General features: G+C 31.3%; 1 protein-coding gene across 2 annotated transcripts in view; it reads right to left on the bottom strand.

Annotated features, from left to right (window-relative positions):
* Nucleotides 1-21,503, bottom strand: part of LOC133326622 (tyrosine-protein kinase Src42A) — a 90,115-nt gene that overhangs the window by 58,765 nt on the left and 9,847 nt on the right. For both annotated transcript variants that reach the window (XM_061535253.1, XM_061535254.1), the window contains exon 2: nucleotides 18,808-18,902. In XM_061535253.1, the coding sequence (XP_061391237.1) occupies nucleotides 18,808-18,902 (95 nt within the window). The remainder of the gene's footprint in view (nucleotides 1-18,807; nucleotides 18,903-21,503) is intronic.

Below are 21,503 nucleotides of genomic sequence, written 5' to 3'. Positions count from 1 at the left end.
ATAACGATTAATTATTGAAGATTGTGACAATATAAAATCGTTACGTATCTATGCTGTAATAATTCAACATTCCGTCATAAAAATTCTGTACATTTATAGCGGATTGATATGATATGCGACAATAATTCATTAAATCTGTATCCGAGTCATTAGTGTCAATATATATATATATATATATAATATGGCAGTATCTAACCTTAGATAAAAAAGAAAATCATATGGTGATGTTATTATTGTGACTGTTATCTTTAGGCAACAGAAGACAATTGATATTAAAAATTTGTTAAAAATTCTAATCGTATGGTCATAACACAGGAACATACATGTTGATTTGAACTGCCTACATTTTAAGAATGCCAATATTTAAGTTGCTCTTTAAGATTTTTTTTTAATCAAAATTATAATTTATGAATGGACAACGAAACTAATACATTTCGCATGAAATCTGCGGCGTAAAAATACAGATAAATAATTAAAATAAAAGGATACTTTTTGCACCACGTCAAATGTCTAAGATGTATGAAATTTAAATTTTGTATAAGGTTGACAGAGGACTCAGTCAGTGTAATTGTCTCGTCTCACCGTTATTTACATATGTATGTAATTGACAAATGTAAAAATAAACAATACTGACGTAAAATGTGCGTACATGTGGATAATTAAGTGACAAATAAAGTGTTGATGATTTGATTTATTGTGACTTAATAACACAGTCAAATGTCATTAAATCTAAACAGAACATATGCTGGCGTTGCTTTATCCTCAATTAAGCATTGTGATGCTATAATTTTATTGTGACAAGTGAATGAGTAAATGTTGTTTTCAATCTATTATTCTAAAGTGGATTGAGTTTATAGGAACGAGAAAATCCATACAACAGTAGAACTACAATCTATACTAATAAAAGAGTAATGCGATTCACTGACTGACTTAAGGATTCATCAACGTCCAGACGACACGGCTGAAGCTAGAATCTTGAAATTTGGGGTGGGGGTCCAAAGGTGTCAGATAAGGCTGGTATTTTTGGAAATTCGTACTAGAACGGCACGGCAAGTACTAAAAAGTACTTAATGTTACACCGTTTGTATTTGGCGAACCGAACCTAGAACTCTGAAATTCTGATGAGGGTCATTTTTGGAAATTCGAACTATAAGTATCCAAAATGTAATAAATTTGGTAGCATGTGAACGGATAGAGCTAAAAACTGAAATGCGAATTAAGGGTGGTAAGCGTGTACTCATGTATACGAAAAGTACTAAATTTGGTGAATGTGAATTTGGAGAAAAGGGTGGGAATTGAATCCTGAAATTACCTTCGTAGAGTAGTATTGGAATATGTACGTTTTGACAATTCGTACTAATGTTTACTAAATTTAGTACAATTTGGATTTGTGTGAACTGGAATTCTAAAATTTGGAAATATAATTTCTAATGAGATAGGTAGATATGAAAATTTATATTAATGTGTAATAAATTTAGTACGATTTGGATTTGGGTATAACCAATAGGGTTGGAATGTTGAAATTGGGAAATAATATTTCTATTAACAGTGCTTATGTGTACTAAATTGTAAATTTGGCAAAATTTTGATTTAGGTAAACCTATAGAATTAAGCACTACATGAGTACAAAGGGTAATAAATGGTACCAAATTTAGTATAGAGTGGTCATATGGAGGTAGTTTTTGAAATACATACTATAAGAGAACAAACGTTATAAATGGTACTAAAATGGTCGTTATTTGTGTGTAGGTTGATTAGCTCTTCTGACATGCATATGGACATTTCCGGCAAAAGGTAAACCAAAGTCGAAGAAGTACGTGAAGTAACGGCAAAAATTACAGAGAAAGACCACATTTGTCATTTTTTCTTTTTGCTCTTAGCAAAAATACTAATTTAATGACTATAAATGCATACACTGACAGACAAATATATATATATATATATATATAAAATCGCTAACGATGTTCCGAACTAGTATAGATATAATCTTATTTGTAAGAAAAAGTAAAACTAAAGTAATTAGTAGGAAGTGTTTACTTCAAATCGGTACCAAATATGTAACGGTACAGAATATCGAATGCATAAATCTTTATAATTTACAAAATAAATATCTAATGTATAATCTTATAGGGGGTATTTACTGTGGACCAATATATACCAGTTTTAATAACACACATCAAAAAAATATTAATTCATAGCTCTACCTCTAATATTAAGATATCCATCGTGATATCAATAGACAGACATAGCTCAGAGAAACATTAAAACTTTTTTTTTAGAATATTGAGAACTTTACACGAATCTGTGTCATATATTTCGTTTATTGTTATACATAGGGGAGAGTGGGGCACCTTCGGCATCGGGGCACCTTCGGCAATTGCGTTTGAAGCTCTCACCGTACATCACTAGTTTCGATACACAGGTATCGAATATCGAAATAAATAACTGTCACAAAGTTTGAAATTTCTAGCTTATAAACTTATTTAGATGCACGGTTTTTTGTATTTTTACAGATGTTTTTGTAATATTTCCATTCCATTTCGTAAGTTTTTCGTGTATAAAACTTTTCAAATATTAAGACAATATTATTAAAAAATGGTTAATTACGATGTGTATCATTATAGAAATATTTAAAAATATAATTTTTTACAAGACTGATAGAAAAAAATTAAAAAAAAAAACTATAAAAAGTACATTCGGGGTAGATTCGTCATTTTAAAGTGGGACACATTCGGCCATATACAGATAGTGCAATATTATTTCCTTAAAATGTTTTTGAGTTTGTCTTTAATAATAATCCTTCAATATGGTTCGAAATTACATATATAAGACTAAACGTGCTTGTGTTGACGAAAATGCGATGAAAAAGAACCTATTTCTGATGGTGATATAGCCCTAAAATTCAAACATTTGTCGCGTATTAAAACCATATAATGCCTTTTGAAGATCTGAATTTCAACCAGACTGATATCGATGATAATTACCAGGCTATGACTATGGTACCGAATTTGCCCCATCAACTTCCGAAGCTACCCCGGGTAGGGGCACATTCGGTGCAATTTGACTTTTTTACAAAACTGTAAAATTTTTTAACTAATACTAATTTTTTATATCTTTTTAGTACTATTTTTTATAATTAAGTGTCAGAGGACAATAATCAGCCATAAAGTTGTTATATATGTTGAATAAGTACTGAGATATAGAGCTCTAAACAAAAAGTGCCGAAGGTGCCCCAGTCTCCCCTATTCTTCAAAAGTTAATATTCTGATCTAAATAATTTCAAAATCAAAGGATGTCAATTTAAAGTTCCTATTCTAGATTTAAATTTAAAGATTAAAATTGAAAATATAATATTTATTTACAATCCACACATAAGAATTGTAAATAGAGAAGATTATAATAATTGTTTTAATAAGGTCGATGTTCGACAAAAGTCATATTGAACGTTATCGAACCTGTGTGCACGCGTTATCACGCAATTTATGTGAGACTTATGAAATTCTCAAAACACTAATGACTGGAGGTAATCTCTTCAAGCATACCGTTTAACAATCTGCCTGACTAATGTACATGTGTATGTCCATTCTTATGTGCATACACATATGTATGCATATGACTTTAATTTTTGTTTTGTTTTTTTTTTTACAGATGAATAAATTGATGCTTTGGTCCGAGAGAAATTCAAATTTCTTTATATCGTCTATCAATTAGTTCCAAACCAACCATTTCATTACACATCCACACTTGCCGCCATTCAAAATAAATATTTGCCAAAATTTTAGATTACTTACGTGACATCGGGAAGCACACCCTATTTTGTCCACAACAAAACAAAACAAAACAAAATTGAGTGTTGAGCAAAAAGTATTATCGATATAAAAAGGTGTCCGACCTTTAGAGAGGCCATTGATATTTTTCACTTTTTTGTAAAATAAATAAAAACTATAGATTGGGGAAAAACAATAAATTAATCTGTAATTATTGGCCACGATGACACATGAAAATGACAACAACAATTGTAGTCAGATCAAAAATGCAGGTTTATGGCAGTTGAAGAAGTGCATCAATATTCTGAATTTAAAACATAAATACATGACTATGTGTGTAAGATAATATTAATCCTTGGAATAATGATAACGAGCGTTACATTATTGCGACAGTAAGTCAATTGTGCAAACTGTTTAAAATTTCAGTCAGTCAGTCAGTCGGTGGGTCGGTTAAAGTCATTTAAAAATTGAATTTACCTTCTCATCGACAAAATTCAAGTGTCATTAACACAGTCAATTTTTGATTCTAGTTTTGTGCACGTGTTTCATTTACATACATACTCACTGCCATTTGTAAATTATATCCATTTTGTTCAATGAGAATAAGGTACTTACCTAAAAAAGAGAAGATGCAAAAAGAAAAACAAAGGAATTAAAAAAGTTTAAATACAAGTTCATATTTATATTTTATACAATAAAACAAAATGTTAGTGGGCAAAAAATTCGCTTATTTGTAGATGTGTATTGTTTCTTATGAGGGATGAGAAATGAACCTTAGTTAAAAAATAACATTTTTTTCTAATACCAATTGTTCATTAAAATATGAACATGATATTTGTTTGTATTAGTTTAGGATCTTATAGACATTTACACATGTTTATGACATGATATTATATTTAAGGGTCATAAATAGTAAAATCTATATATGTGTGTGTGCATTTTACGTTTACGTAGTTCTTAAGTTAGAATATTGTATAATAAAATCCGAATTGAACTGACAATCGAACATACAAGTCGTTTTATTTCTCCCTCTACACCAGTTATTACTATAGAACTCCAAGTCATGTAACTGATTTTTTTTTTTTTAGTTTCATTAAAAAAATCAAAATTCAAACGGAAATTACGTCCATTGTGTCTGGAAAGCGTTGCCGAGTTATCGAAAATTGGCTCCAACCTATAGACAGATCATGACCGCGGTGGAGTTTCATTCATAGATGTTCATTTTTGAGACTTGATGTTTGTGAGACTTTATCAGATTTTGGCTGTCCCGATTGGTTTCATTGAAAAATGTGTCAAATTAAGTCCTTATTGAAAAACTCTTTATTTGGGATGATGAAAACGGATGACTATGAAGCGAAATAATGGTTAACATATTTTTTATCCCCGCCGCCATATGATATGAAGGACATATCAAGTAAATTTCTGGAAAAATTCACCGCTATAAATTTTAATCTTATATAAGGAAACAGATTTATTAACCAATGCGCTAATAGTGTTATTTATTGAGATCATAAGAAGCAGATGTTGGATCATTCAATTTTTTCATTAATAACATAAGATGCCAAATACATTTCAAACAGGTATTTTAAACGTAGTGCAAATATTTGATTTTCAAAATCCAACATTCCCAATTCTATTGACATATTTAAAACATTTCTACTAACTGCGCCTCTTTGCCGCTAGAATACGGGGAGATTTGAGAACCATTTGTTTAGCTAATGATTTAGTATTGCCATCGGACATTTTGGCCAGGAATGTAAACATTTGTGGAAGCCACTCAACTATTCAGAAGTGGATATTTTGCATTCACTGAAACATGACGTCATCAAAACCAGTGCTGAAATATAGGCGAAAACAGCAGAGGTATGTACAGTACCGTGTAAAATAGTAGCAGTGTGTTACTACGTCGATGCATTGCTCTGCGTAAAAGACTAAGTTATTCTCAAAGACTAAGTTATTCTACTGAATATAGGTTTTTATTTAAATTGATAAAAGTTATTATTTTATTTATTTTTATATTTCAACCCTAATATTTATTTTAATTTTTTTCTCTGCAACAAAAATTGGCTTTGAAAATGATTGTTTACAAAGTGAAGACAAATGTCGGAACTTTATAAAAAAATTAATTTAATTCGCAGATGCAACTTCGCATCAATCGCGACAGAAAAACAAATTATTAACGTACGACCTTATTAAAGCCACATAACCCAATATGCCTGATGAGCCACTTAACCAACGGCGAAAAGCGTCGCATAATGGTTGTGGTGCGCAGGTTCTTCCCTTGGTTTTGAATTTCATTGCAAAACTTCGATCATTAAGCTCGTCTCGAAAGAGGAAAACTGACTGAAAAATTATTTTACATTTTTAGGTATTCTTTTGTGTTTTTATGAAAATTGGCTATGATTGAGAAATTGAGTTTATATATAATATCAATACTGATAGTACCTACAAACATAACCACCATACCATCATTGTAATCTGCATTTAGAGGACCCAAAAATTGGGAACAAATTAAATGCTCCATGACTTGGTTTATCTGAAATGTTTTATTTTATTTTATTAAATAATTTAGATATAATCTCCATGTGTTTCATTACCCTGAGGACTACTTCAGTTATTCAATATGCGTAAAGTCATTGCCCAGGGGGATAACAATTTGGAGAGCAAAATATCATCAATTTGTAAATTTATTTAAACGTAAACACTTGTAGATAAAATGATTTACTGTCATACTTAAACAATTATCTAATCAACACACGATTACAGCCTTATGGTTTTATAGATATATAAGCTTTAATGTACTCATATTAATTTCCGTAAAAAAAACACACACACACAAATAATCATGCCTCTACGGACAGTTATTGATTTTTAAGTGGATACAAAAAAATCCCAAAATTAGTCTAATAATGTTTATTTACGATTATCTGTACGTACATCACCTGACGTGTATGTGACAATGTGTGTCACTCACATGCATAAATATGTTTGCAAAAAGTATTTCATTGACAGATCCCCAGATGGCTAGCTTGGTGGGTGGGTTATGTTATCAGAACAGAAAAATGACAAAACAATGGGTTGGATCGACTATACAATTTGTAATTAAGTTTTTTTTAATGGCTAACGAAAAAAAAAACAAAAATAGCATACATATTTTTAATATTTCATATATTACATATCCGGTACTTATAAGCGAAAAATACTATATTAGCAAAATTTTATTGAACATACAACCCTTTGACAAAAAAAGGCTTGACGCACCTGGATCCGTATAAAGCCCTCAGATTGAATCATTATTATCAATTTTGGAATAACATCCATACTATATTCGTTAATACTACTTCTTGGAAACAATAGGTAAGTAAATATTATGGTAAACTCATTGAGAATCCAAAATGCGAAATAAAGAAAATATTTTAACTGGTTCGCCAAAGTTAAGGTTTACAAATAGAAATACATTTTTGTTCACATATTGAACTACCCCAATATAACTGAACCATGGAATAAATCATCAACACTCTTGATATGATTTTGTTTTTGTATAGCGTTATTGAATTTTAATATTGTGACTAATTTGTGTCACTGAACCGGCCAAAGAAATCCCATCGTCATAGTGTGGGGGCGAGGTAAGGAAATATTTTTTTTTATTAAAAACGCAAATCAATGGCACGTAAAAAAATAACAGAACACAGAAGGTTCTTTAGTAGATACGTGTGACTGCCGCATTGATTTGAAGAATTTATAATAAATTTAATGTTTTCCCTTTTAATTGATTTAATTAATTAATGTATAAACAATACGATAGTAAAAGTAATGTAAACAATTTTGTATTTCTTTGAGTGTATATCGAAAACATGACATCTTGCTAAAAAAAAAAAAAAAAAAAAAAACAAAGCAAAGCCAAAAAAAACACGCACACACAGTTCTGGATTTCTTTTGTAGAAAAAAGGGATTCGAGGCTTCTGTCGAGATCCTTGCGAGACATTTCACTTAATCCGTTAAATTTAATACATAAATATTTAAAATATGATTTTTATTAATTATGAACATATCAAATACAATTCTTCAAATTCAAGGTACTGTCAGAAAAAACGGTTACTTTAAATTGAAAACATGCCATATAAATAAAAAAATGGGCAATTAATAAAAATTTAAACGAGATCTGCTATTATTGTTATTATTCAAATCATGTTCCTAATACCCAATATAAATATAAAGTAGGCGTTGCTGAAAAAAAAACTACAAAAAATAAATAAAGTAATAAATGGTCAAGGTTATAAATTTGCCAATTCAAACTAATCGATTCGAATAAGAAAAGAAATATTTAGAAACTAATTTCGATAGATTTTCAATAAAAAAAACTTCAATTGTTAAAAGTTTAATTCTGATAAGGCAAAATTTCGTATTATTGGATATTGCTAATAATATAACCGAACCCTGATTGATTTTATTTTTTAATTAAAATTACATAGACATTAAACTAATCATTAATATCGGCTTTTACAGCGAGAAGTGAGACGTCCATTTCAATTGTTATTAGCTAATGAGGGATTATTTGTGAAAACCATTCTCGGGTTCAAAAGGCAAATATGGGGGCAAATAATAATTCCCTAACTTCTTTAGATATAAGTAAGAATTTTATTTCAAATGACCATTTGTTTAGTTTTGGAATTGGAAAATCTGGAGAATGTTTTGACAACAAAAACGTGTCGACCATCGTACATAGAGCTGTAATTGTTTTTTTTTTTTTATATTTCGGAAAATATTTGATATACACGCCGTCACTACATATAACTGCAGAAGTATTAATCTGCCACCATATGAAGGCAGATGAGATGATCGAATGAAAATATATTGAAGCTGTAGCAAAATCGAACCTGATTTGAATTGAATTTAAAATATCATGCAAAATGGAAACACATTTGAAATTTCACCGATTACAGCCATCTGGCACAAATGGCATTAAACTGAATGATAAGAAAATTAATTGACATCCTTTTTTGTGTAATTTCGGTGGACGGTGGTCATGATTTCCGATAACTGGAACGTGCGATTCAAAAATTCCGCCGACTTTCCAAAGGATATATGTCAGGCTCTGGTATTAACTAAAATTATGAACATCGAACAAAAATCAACAAAATGACGGACATATGATATTTTATTATTAGTTTTTGAGTTATCGTACCCGCCATTCGTAAAAACACAGTTTCGAGAAAAACGCTTTAAACTTTAAGAACCTAAATATTATTAAATTAAACTTGATCGAGTTTATTCTAAACAAACTTCAATCGCATATATACATTACTTCACTCAGAGAGTGAAAGTGATTGTCAAAACCTACCATGCTAAATTTGTATAGTGTCTTACAAATTGCGCTTTGTTGTTGGACGCAATTAAATAATAAACAATACCCTCTTGAATTACAAATTTGAATAGGGTAATCTTAAAAATGTTCATATATATATATATATATATATTTGTTACCGGAACAATAACATTCTAAAGCGGAACTCCGGTCGCGTGTTCACTAAAATCTATATTAAGTATTGCCATAATTAACTCAACCATAATTGTAATAATTAAGAAAGAAAACCACCCCACACCCGTCCGCTCAGCCTAGATAATAACAAATATATTTGTGTGCCCATTTCGTTTAATTTTGTTTTTTAATTTTATTTTCAATTTAATATGCAACATGTGATGTAAAATTGAGCTGACTGACATTGAAACCAGTGCACTTCGCAACGTTTGTTTCCCACCTCCTCATCTATCGCTAAAAATACAACGAAAAAAGAAAAATCACAAAACAAAAAATTACTACTGTTGTCAACTAAATTTGTAAATTTTATGCCTTCCGTATTTAATAGGAAAACTAATATCGCCGAACAATATCGAATAAAGTGTGCAAATTAATATGGCGAGAACTAAGAGCCACATGGATTCGCCACACACTGGTTGTGGTGCCGATGCGATGCGATGCGGGCCCATACAAAACAAACTATTCTAAGTATTTCAATGTGAATGATTTATGGTGGCCCATTAGAATGATTTTATAGCCATTAAAGTGACACAAATGCGATTACAAACCGAAATAGAATAATAATAATAATGATAACGAACGCTCACAATCAGCGGCCATCTAGAATGCCAAATTTGCGATTGTTGATTAATCACCCACAAGATGCATAAAAAATTAAGTTCAGTGGCTTCATTTTGTCTGGGAATAACAATTTCACAAAAAAAAATCAAAAACAAAATAACCAACAAGTGGTAAGGTAGTCTTCTTGCGATTCCACAATAAAGCACATCATGTGATGAATTGTGACGAGACACCACTCAACTCAACCGCCTATTCACTTCCGATTTTAATTTCAACAAAACAAAAATGCCGCTGCTACTATTGTAGAAATCAACTTAATTTGTAGTCTACGATTTCAGTGAGACAATGAATGTTGTTATATGCAAATAGCACACACAATCAAACATTCTGATTGACAAATAAACCCCCCCAGTATATATTTGTATAAAGATGATACACAATGATGTTGGAAATTCATTTCATTCTTTTTTTCGGACATATTTAAATGTATTCTATGCAGAGTCCCCTTGTAATTTCCAAAGTGAATTGAACTTTAAAAAATCACAATCATCATTGCCATTCCAGGAAAATAGGCTAAATAGAAATCCAACGAAATACGCAATCGCATATTCTCTGGAAATACGCATAACCACAAATGCGACGGACGATCTGTGCATTTGTTGGTACAAATCAATATTGTGATAACCAGATGTTGAATGCCGAAACGGTTCACGCGGAAAGATATTCGTGTTAAAACAAATTAATGATTCACGAGAAATTCGAATATTTCAAAATAACATAGCTGTGATATATATTTATATGGGTCGCTCAAGTATTTTTTTCTAAAACACACAAAATTGATGTAGTTTTTTTTTAATCCAATATTTAAAGAATATATTGAACCTATGGCCTAGTTTAGTGGCAGACCCTCTTGTCCAAGGTAAAAATTGTGCAAAGACCGGCATCGCTCCATTAACGGGGTCTCTCAGAAGTATACTTTGACCATTATTCTAAATATGCAGTCACAATACTCTGCATATGTCAAATTCTTGGAATAAAAATAAATCAAACACGAGATTGCCTTCTTTTTTCAGAATAGATCCCATATTTCATGATGAAAACACAAACCAAACTTCTGATAGCGCTCTGAGGACATACCAAGCCAAAATCGCGTATAATGAGGTTTAGGGATCAGCGAGTTCGTCTTTGTAATAAACTTCGATTTTTGGGACCGGGGCAGACGCAGTAAAACCGATATTTGGTTTATATAGCTAAAACAATTTGTGTCCAGAACAAGTTGTATTATTGTAAATTTAGAATGCAGTTTAGTAACAATTTGCCAAAAAAATATATGCAGGCGGAATTAGATATTGTCTATATTAAAATTATTTTTCAATATAATTAAATTCCCTGTGAGAATGTGTTTTAAATATACGGCAATGAAAAACTATTGAAGTCCAGAAACAACACTTCAAAAATGCCAATCATATCCTTTAATTAAAATGTTAAAAATTACAGCTTCCATATGGCTTTAAATATATTCTCAAAATATGATGCTATACAGATGTACAAAATAATAGGAAATCACCCATATTTTAAATCGTTTGTTTTTTGTTGGCATTTTTAATATGAGATTATTAAATAAATTTTTGCTGAAATCTATAAAATCAACAACTAAATTATGACATATTGACAAAGGCGCATTCACAGATCCATTCGTAAATGTGAAATCACATAAATAAACATAGCTATGTGGAATGTGTGATTTTTACACGCCGGTACGCGCGCTGTCAACATATGACGTCCTAGAGTTGTTTAAATTGAACTGTTTTGTTGTTGTTGATACAAAGTGAATCATATTAACATCATCATCATCATCACCGTTTATACTGGCCTAGCTAACCAAACTTGTTTTAGTCAAAATATGAAAATACAAAACAGAAAATTGATCTCACCAAAATGGATTTCCCCTCTTCTTAGTAACGAGAGAAGACGATACGAGACATTTCAAAGAAGCGAAACGATTATGTATGACGTTCACACCGCACACCACACGTCATGGCCACAAAATCCACATCAAACAAAGATGCGTCCAAAAACATCTTTTATTAAACATTCATTCGCAGAATTACTTTCAATATTCTCAAATTTTGGGAAAATTTTAATATTTTATTTTAAAACCCCCACGAACCCAAGTTATACAAATTAACTGGAATCTATGGTGTTAATAATATGCCGTATGTGGCTCGAAACTGAATTTGGGTGGTTCCTTTAAATTCAACACATATATGGGCAATATTGCCAATTTTTTAATATTTCATTTTCAAAAAATCAGCTTTTTTGTTTTTGTGGCACATCTATGATTTTTGGTACACATATAGAGAAAAATGTCCTGACTCCGAAACCGTTCGCGATCAAATTTTTGGTTGATGCGCGCAAAAGTTATCGAGGTTTTAATTTTGAGCATAAGAAAAAATCTTAAAATTACGCCGTTTATTATATTGACCAAAAACGTTGATATATATCTTCCTCCGTAAAATAAGAATATGAATATATTATAATAATCACGATAAAGTTGCACATATTCGCGAAATATGAGAAAAATAAAAAAATATAGCAGATTACATCAATATTTTCATTATATTAATGACATACACACACCTAAAAAATAATTTAAAAATATCTACATAATCTAAACACCATGATGAATCAAATGATATCAAAATCACTCAAGTCCGTGTAGCGGTTTCTAAATCACAGCGACAACAAAACAAGATATTGAAGAAAAATATTTGTTTTTGGTTCGAAAAAATAATGTCATCATATTTATTTTTTTAATTGTATACAAGAAATTTCAGAAAAAAATGTTGGGGTTATTCTGCTATTTTACCCGAATTTCGCCGAAAAATTGACATATATAATAATAATCACTTTTTGTGTATAAGTATACGCCTTGCGGATTATATCAAGACCCTTCCGATAAATCTTAGAATTCTATAAATAGGAATAAATCTTAAAATAAAATAATATTATGAAATGTAAATTTTAAATTGCGTGCAAATCGCGTAATTCTCAAAATCATTTGATGCGCATGCGGTTTCCAGGAAGTACTGAAGTTTATCTTCCAATCCATATATATTTTGCGAAATTTCATTTGACGGCTAAGATGTGCCACACGTTCCATTGAAGTACCCAAAAAATCGTAAAACACGAATAATTTCCGAAATCTCCATATGCCATTAACGCGCATCCGATTTCAGTGTGCACCCTAAAAAAATACATCGATCTATACCATTTCAATGTGGTCCATTAAGAACCATGGATGTGCCAGCAAAATCTATTTTTGAGATAAATTGCGTACATCTCTCTTTCGGCTGAAGTTTTTAAAGTTCTCTTTTCGAAAAAGATCAAAATCCGTATGAGGACATTTATTGAAGCGGAAATGATACACAGAAAACGCAAATAAATCCACGATATTTTCAAAAACATTTTTTGCCAAATTTCGTGTTTTTGGAAGGCCAGTTCCCGCCGTCCTAGTAGATGGATTTTCACGAAGAAGATTTTATATCATCCGAAACGTAAAAAACCTTATTGATCGCGGGTACCCATATCATTCAGTTGACAGATCTAAAAATTTGGCCCGAAAAATAGGTTTTTTAGAAATTTGATCGCACAAAATTCGCACCTTCGGATGAGTATTACTCTGAAGCTGTGCATACTACATACACAAAATACATATCAAATTACGCAGATTCGCGACTACAATAATCTTATAATCGATTTTTATAAATTCCTGTTTGCGTATTAAAACTAGAAGTAAAATTAAAAAAACACTCAAAATCGAGCTTCAAAATGTCAGCATCATTTAAAGGTAGATGCAGTGAAAATTTTGAAAAATGATACATAAGGGGCGTAGTCCCCATTTTGTTGGCTTCTAGTTTTATTTTGACACGAAGACCGTGCAATGAGTGGCTTAGTCACAAATCGATAGAGAACATAAAAAAACTGGTTCGCCTCAACGTGTTTTTACACATTTTTTTACATTAAGGGGACCCCCCCCCCATTCTCGGGGTCAAAATGTTTTTTGATTAAATTCGATTCTACACTAATTCAAGAATGTCTCTGCAAAATTTCAAGTGAAAATCTCAAGAACTCTTGAAGATATAGCCGATTTATTGTGTCAGCATCAAGTGACGGCTAAAGGGCTTCTCAAACTTTAAACGCGTTTTTCTCTTTTGCGAATGGCGGGCACGATAACTCAAAAACTAATAACCCAATCGATTTCAAATTTGTACTCGTTTCTCTGTGAGTGTATAGCTATCGTATGAACTAGGATAAAGCCAATCGGTGTAGATCTTCCTTATTTTTTAACTTGGTTTTTGGTCAAAATTCGGCGATTTTTCAAAAATATTTTTTCAAAGGTCCGCCATTTTGTTAATTTTTGAGCGAATTCAATAATCCTAGTTCATACGAGAGCCAGACATGTACTCTTTCTAACACCGTTGGAATTTTCGGATTTCGATGATCCAGTGAGGAGTTATCATGCCCGCCATCGAAAATAAGGACTTTTCTTTAATTACAAAAAACAACAACAAAACAACAACAAAATTTTTTTGTAAATTATTTTTCTTCTTTTTTAAATCTTCAAATATGTATGTGCAAAGTTACAAACCTTAACAAGCATTGGTATTGATTTGCCAGCCCATTGAAAATCTTGAAAAATTAAAATCGAGAATGGGTGGGGTTCCCTTAAAGTAGACACAGCTTCTACCAAAATAAAGTTTGGAGGTCAATATCATGAACAGTTTGCAACGACAGATCAATTAACCCAAAACTATTCACTTTTTATCATATACTTAAGTAGATCCCGAGTTATAAAGGGGTGAACCTCCGCTTCAGCTATGTTAAAAAATTGGCAATATTGCCCATATATATAATATATATACTATTTAATTCATTGGTTACACCAAACTCAAATTTCTAAACCCTATCCAACGCTTTTAATCATTTTTATTATCCAAACTCCATATGTTGTTTTTTATTTGTCCATCTGCCTGTTTGTCTCTCCATCTATTAAATGAGGGAGCATGATTGTGATTGATTTCCAACACAATCAAATATTCAAGAAAAAAAAAGAAAGTTTTTTTCCGTCTCATCTCAATGCTATGTCTTATAAGAAACGCCCTATCTGATTTTGTTTAAAAATCATTTGGTTTTTTGTTGTTATAAAATTCTCAAAAGATGGCGAAGCATGCTGGAAAATAATTGATCAGTGAAAATGTTATCATCACCAATCTATTGATCACTAGGTCAGCGCGCAGCCACCTGTACCAGCATTAATTTGATGCAATCAATAAATACTGATACTGATAGGGACACAAAGATCAATAAACTTTTGAGCACCAGCGGCAGAGTAAACGCTTCACGCGGATGTAGACGCACACACACACACACACCAAGTGGAGTTGTCGTTTCACTTTGCTTTGGGCTGGACTACTACTTCAAGACACAAGAAAATTGTCATCGATATAAAAGTGTAATTTGGGTCAAACCTTGCTATGACCTTGAAAGCAAGCACAACTAGTGTAGCTGTTGTTTTGAGCGAGTAACTGTATATACAGCATCGTCATCATCAACATCGCCATTGTTGTCATCCTCATCTTTGGAAGAGGAATCTCATTGCTATTTGTTTATTGTACTCGTTTTTGTGAATAAATGTGTGTGGCGGCAAAAATAATTGGGAAATGCACAAATAGTATAAAATATACATAGAAGATCCAAATCAAATTTGCAGGGTCTTGTGTGCTCAGAGTACACGTGCGAATAACAAAGAAATTATTAATAATTAATTATTAGCTATTCTATGAATAAAATAAAATTATTATTTTGGCATAATCATAAGCAAACAGATATACATTTTTTGAGTTCAAATTCAGAATTCGGAAAAATTAATGGGAATCGTCGTTACTAATAGGTTTAATAATAAAAACATTTAAAAATGAAAAAAAAAAAAACAAATCAAAATCCAAATTGGAAGTTTTTATTGTTAAGGAATATTAGCTATGCAACGTGTTATGTTAATTGTGGACTTTTTTCGGAACCCTGTCCTTCCCGCATGTTCTATCCAATCTAACCTCAGCGGAACAACGTTTATGTCTTTACACTTATGTAGGTTAAAAATATTTCCTGATCTAGCCGCTTTTATCATTAAAATTGGTTGTACTTCTTGTTTGACTATTGTCTACGGTAGGTGAGGTGAGAATGAATGAGGACTTGCACTGTTTTTTTTTTTTTTTTTTTTTTTTAAAGGAACTGCGATTTAATTTCTATATAGGTTATCCAATTTTCTATTTGTGTTTTACAATTCATTACACACATTTTAGAGATATCAATCATTTGCGTTGACTATTTTATACATTTTTCTTGTTTTTTTCTTATATTGATAAAATAAAATTTTATTTTAAGGCCAAATTATTTTATTTAAAAACAAAACACACACTAATAGCAATTTGAAATATTTTTATTTCATCTCAGCGAAATTGGTGTGGAAATTTCCAATACTTTTTTTCGTAATCATTAAGAGAAACTTATGAGAATTCCTTGAAAAAAATAATAATAAAAAAATTGTGGAGACAATAAAATGTACAAGACACTGGCGAAGCAAACAGAAAGCCACAACCCCATCGGAGCCAGCCAAAGCCGCAATTACGGTAATATATGGAGGAAGTCTCGTCTGTTGCAATAATCGCCAAAAATAATGAAATGAAACATAGCCACAGCATTTCACTTGAGTTATGGACCAAAAATCAAGTGATGATTTCTTGAAAAAAATTAAAATTTTCAATATCATTATGCGATAGCCACTTGGACAGGAGACTCCACTTTGGAACAATCGAATGAATGCTGGCGAGATACAAACAACGAAAGATGAAAAATGACTTGGAGAAGAAATTAACAAAAGCAGAAATAAACATTTCTGAAAAATTGGGTTAAGATGTATGAAACAATGTACACCAAGGTAAGATTTAGTATCTTCGGAGACGCTTAATAATTCTGCTTTCCACAAAGAATGGCAGTACCACGTAGAAAAGGAGGATGATTTAAGTAATCCAAAAAAAAAAGAAAGAAATGAAATTAATAAATGTGATGCGGTGTTTAGCATTTTAAAAACGAAATATCCAGTTTATTGATTTGTTGAACAAAAGGCTTAACACAATTTCAAGCGATGATCGTCTTGTTGGTGGTATTCCCAACACAAGTCATAAAATATTTGATTCTGAAATTTGTAGGTCAAAATTTAAAACTAAAAAAAGGGCACAACCAATCACCGCACTGGAGGCAAACAAGGGCAGCATATTTTTTATTGTATATAAATAAATAGAAACTGCATAAATCACTGAAATAATTAGGCAATTTCCAGGATTTTTTGTTTTTAGTGTGGCGAAGGAGTCGGTTGGAAAATCTTAAATACATAATTACATGAAAATCATAACGTATTTTTTTTCTATAGACCGAATAAAAGTATTTTAATTTACACAAACGTGAAAACATTAATTGAAAATTATTTTTAATTTTGTAATAGAAGACTGAATTAAAAAAAACGACGTCAGGCCTTTCGATGAAGACATCTAAGTCATTCCATCGGACGTCAACGGATCCTCCATAACGAGGGACGCTGTATATCAACCACCATAAAGTGCTATATATGCAATATGACCGTACACCAAGATCCAGCTGCAGGTACCCTTGCTCCCAAATTTCTAAATATGTGCTCTTTATTTATCTGTACATCTTTACGAATAACGGTGACATAATTTGCCGTTTATACATAAAATAATTATAATTTTCAATTTCTCTTCTGCTATTTTCTATCTAATTTTGTACACCTTTGAGCGCGGACCACCCGTGCCCGTAATACTATTTTTGTGCTCATATTTAATGCAAGTCTCCTAAATAAGATATGAACAAAATTTGACTACACTACATCCTTGCATGCGGAAGAGACAGTACAAAAATTAAACTCCATTATATTAAAAAAATCCGAATATATTAATTTACAGCCAATTCGGTTGAAAAACCTACACTCCGCAAAATACGAAATCAGAGAGGTGCCGTTATAGGGCTATCCTAAAAAGTGGACCAATGATAACCCATAATACCATATTACAATCTAATCGGTGGAAAAACGTGTCAAAAATCCCTAAAATACCATTTTCAATACCAAACATCCTAAGAGTTTTTAACAGACGGACAAGCATAAATCGGCATAGAATTTTATTCTGATCAAAAATAGATAGATAGATACCTTATGGTGGAGCAATATACATATAAACTACCAAATGAAAGATGTCCCTAAAATTTCTGTAGCACAATCGAGATGGCTTTCCTATTACTTTAGTAGAAAATAATGTGTGAGCAAAAACCCAAAAATAAACTTTGCATATTAATTAAAAACTAAATCTATTTATACAAATGAGATTGGAATTTGTGTTGAAAGTCTCTTGATAGAGTATTAATCAAACACACTTACATATACGACATACAGACACTCACATAGCTATTTTTTGATTTCTTTTGCAACCCGATTGTATCTAAATTTAATATTCCGCCTAAGTGAGTGACTTTGTTGAATGGAATCAAATGTGTGGCGATTTTTCTTACATAAAGTAAAATTAAAGTTGTACAGTAATCCCTTACACATCTATTGAATAACATAGCTTTGCATACTTTTAGGCATTTATTTTTTATTTATTTTATTTTCAAATTCATGATGCCTAGTCTTTCGACCTAAAGGCATTCGTGTTAGTAAATATAACAACCCACAACTTAATTACTGGGATATTTTGAATGGGAAATATTAAAAAAAATATTCCCCACTAATAAATAGTGTTTTTTTAATACGAACAACATACTGAGATTCAGCCTGACTATTTTGGAAAAACAAAAAGGAAAACTACTTACGGTTCTGCTTCTATGGATTTCAACTTGGCAACATAGTTGGATGGTATGTAGCCTTCCTGACGGGTCTTCTTGCTGCGCGCCAACCACCAATCACCCTGAAAAATTGAAATTTGCATTTAATTTTTTTTTTTTAATTTTATTATATACAACAAACAAATAATATACAAAGTTCTAAAAAAAATTTATAAGATATGAAATAAGAAAAATATCAATTCTTCTAAAAAAATCAATAGCAGAATATTGAAATTGGCGCCTGTAACTTCCCAAGAAATTATCAGTTGTTATTATATTTCAGACATAGCTTGCCACAAAAATGAATCATTTTTTCCGAAAGCAATATGACATATTTAATTTGATAATAATTTTTAGCTTTATTTATCACACTACTTGTACTGGTACTAAATTTTATTTACTCGTGTTGTTGTTTGTTTCTTCGTCTTTTTTACGTCACTAAGATTTTAATCAATTGTCTATCCAATTGCCTAACAATAGACATCGAATAGCTGATACCCTTATATATTCATATTGATTGAAACGGCCGGAAGTCGGTTAATCCAATGAAGTAATATCAAAGTATTAAAGACAGGTAAGTTGTTTGTTTATAAAGAAACTTTACTACACTTTCGACAAAATGAGTTAAAAGTTCATTTGTATTAAACCAATTACTTGAAGAATTTATGGTCTCATATTACTAATTGTTTATTTGAGGGTAATAAAATCAACAATGTTGTTCCAAATATGTTAATCGGTATGCAGTCGAAATCGCTTATAACGGCGATCAAGTGAGCGGCGAAATCGGTCGTTACAAGCGACAGGTTGTTATAAATAATATCAAATAAAGAGCCGAACTGCCTCGGGGCTCTTGGATACAGTCGATAAATATGTCCTGTTAACGGTGTAGTTATAAACGATTTCGACTGTATATGCGTATATAGTTTAGGGAATATATTTTGTGAGCTTAAGATTTTCCAAATCGGTGTTCTATATTTGTACTAATTCCACCCACAGTTCGTTCTCAACGATATTCTATATCATAAAGTCGTTATTTTTCAAATAACAGCTTTTTAAGTTGTGTGTTCAGGGATTATAGTATGATTTCATTTCTATTTAATTGTAATTGTTTCAACCCTATAATTACCGCTGCAAACATTTTCCACATCCCAGCTAACAGTTTTTTTCAGAAGCCGGAATTTGTTTAGATCTTTTCTGGTGCTTTCTGATCTCAAACATCAGAATATATTAATTTTAATGAGAAATAAACTGACTGAAAATTTGTCAGATTTTTAGATCAAAAATCCGAAAATGTTCAGAAGAAGCAATTTGTAAATGTTACTTTACGTTTTTTTTTTTAAGTATTACGTATATCGAAATTGTCCTTAGAATTTACCAACTTTTTATACACTCGGCCTTATGGTTATTTTTGCCATAAAAAAATGTGCCTTATCAACAAATTGGTTTTTGACCCCATGTTTCTTTGGACTAAATCCGTGCTGACGCGCACAATTACTCTAGAAGGGAGTAGCCAATTTCATCCATACTTCAAAATTTATATAAAGCCCGAAGATGGGGAATTTTGGTCCAATTTTTAAAATGTTCCTGAACATTAATTTTATAATCTGATGAGAACTCAATATCCGATTTGACCAAACTTTGCATATTGTAATATTTTTCCAGCCTAGATCAAGTCGTAAGTTGGGACTTCTTCCACAACATTTTGATTATTTTTAAATCAAATACTAAGCGAATGGAATGCCCTATTTGATTTTATATATATGTTAATATAAGTTATTGGTCATGCTGGCTTTTTTATATTACATTGTATGAAATAAATGAAATGAAATGAAACTCTGCACATCGTAGTTGTTTACCAGCTCTAAATCAAGTCCGAAGATTCTGGGACCTCCGAAAAAACATTCAAAATTGTTAATCCAATATCTAGAGATTGGAATGTCCGATCCGATTGTAATGTCCAATTTGGTGTAAATCTTGCACATCGTAATACTTTTACCAAATGTGGAACAAGTCCGAAGATGGAACCCATCGGTCCACTACTTGTGATACCTCCATAGATGTATACACCTGTTCGGCAACACCGACTGACACTTTTTTACAGGTTTCGTAAGGGGTTTCAAACGAATTCCTTTGGCATTTCCGATGTTCCTTCGACTGTGTATGTATAGGACCATTACATTTAAATGAATTTCGGGTTACATATAGGGACCACAATGTAGAGAATAGAACAAACTCTCAGCTAATGCAGTACTTTCGCAAATATATACTTACAACTTACGAGAAAAAACTAATATATTCTTAATCTTAATACAGAAATTATCAATGATCAAAAATATAATATGTCTGATCAAAAATAGAAATTGATACACGTATTACGGGTCTCATAGGGCAAGGGTGCCAATATTCCAACAACATAGTTGTCAAAGACATATTCAGAAATTGCCAATAGATGTTGAAATTACATCGTAACACCAGAATAAAACAATTCAAGACGCTCCATTAGTAGTTCATAATGTGGAAACGTACATTTGTTTATTTTCTACCTCTTTTTACTTCGATATATCACGAATTCCACAAAAAGGTCAACCACACAGGTGAAAAATCAATTCATTAAGAGAGATATAAAATTATATAGGAAATATTCTTTGCAATCCGGACAATATATTTTTAGTTGAATCTTGAAA

The sequence above is a fragment of the Musca vetustissima genome, unplaced genomic scaffold (genome assembly GCF_032173495.1).
Source record: "Musca vetustissima isolate MV318-11 ecotype Yass unplaced genomic scaffold, APGP_CSIRO_Mvet_v1 utg9679, whole genome shotgun sequence".
Classification (NCBI taxonomy): domain Eukaryota; kingdom Metazoa; phylum Arthropoda; class Insecta; order Diptera; family Muscidae; genus Musca; species Musca vetustissima.
The sequence above is the reverse complement of the archived record's forward strand: the minus strand, read 5'-3'. Positions and strand labels throughout refer to the sequence as shown.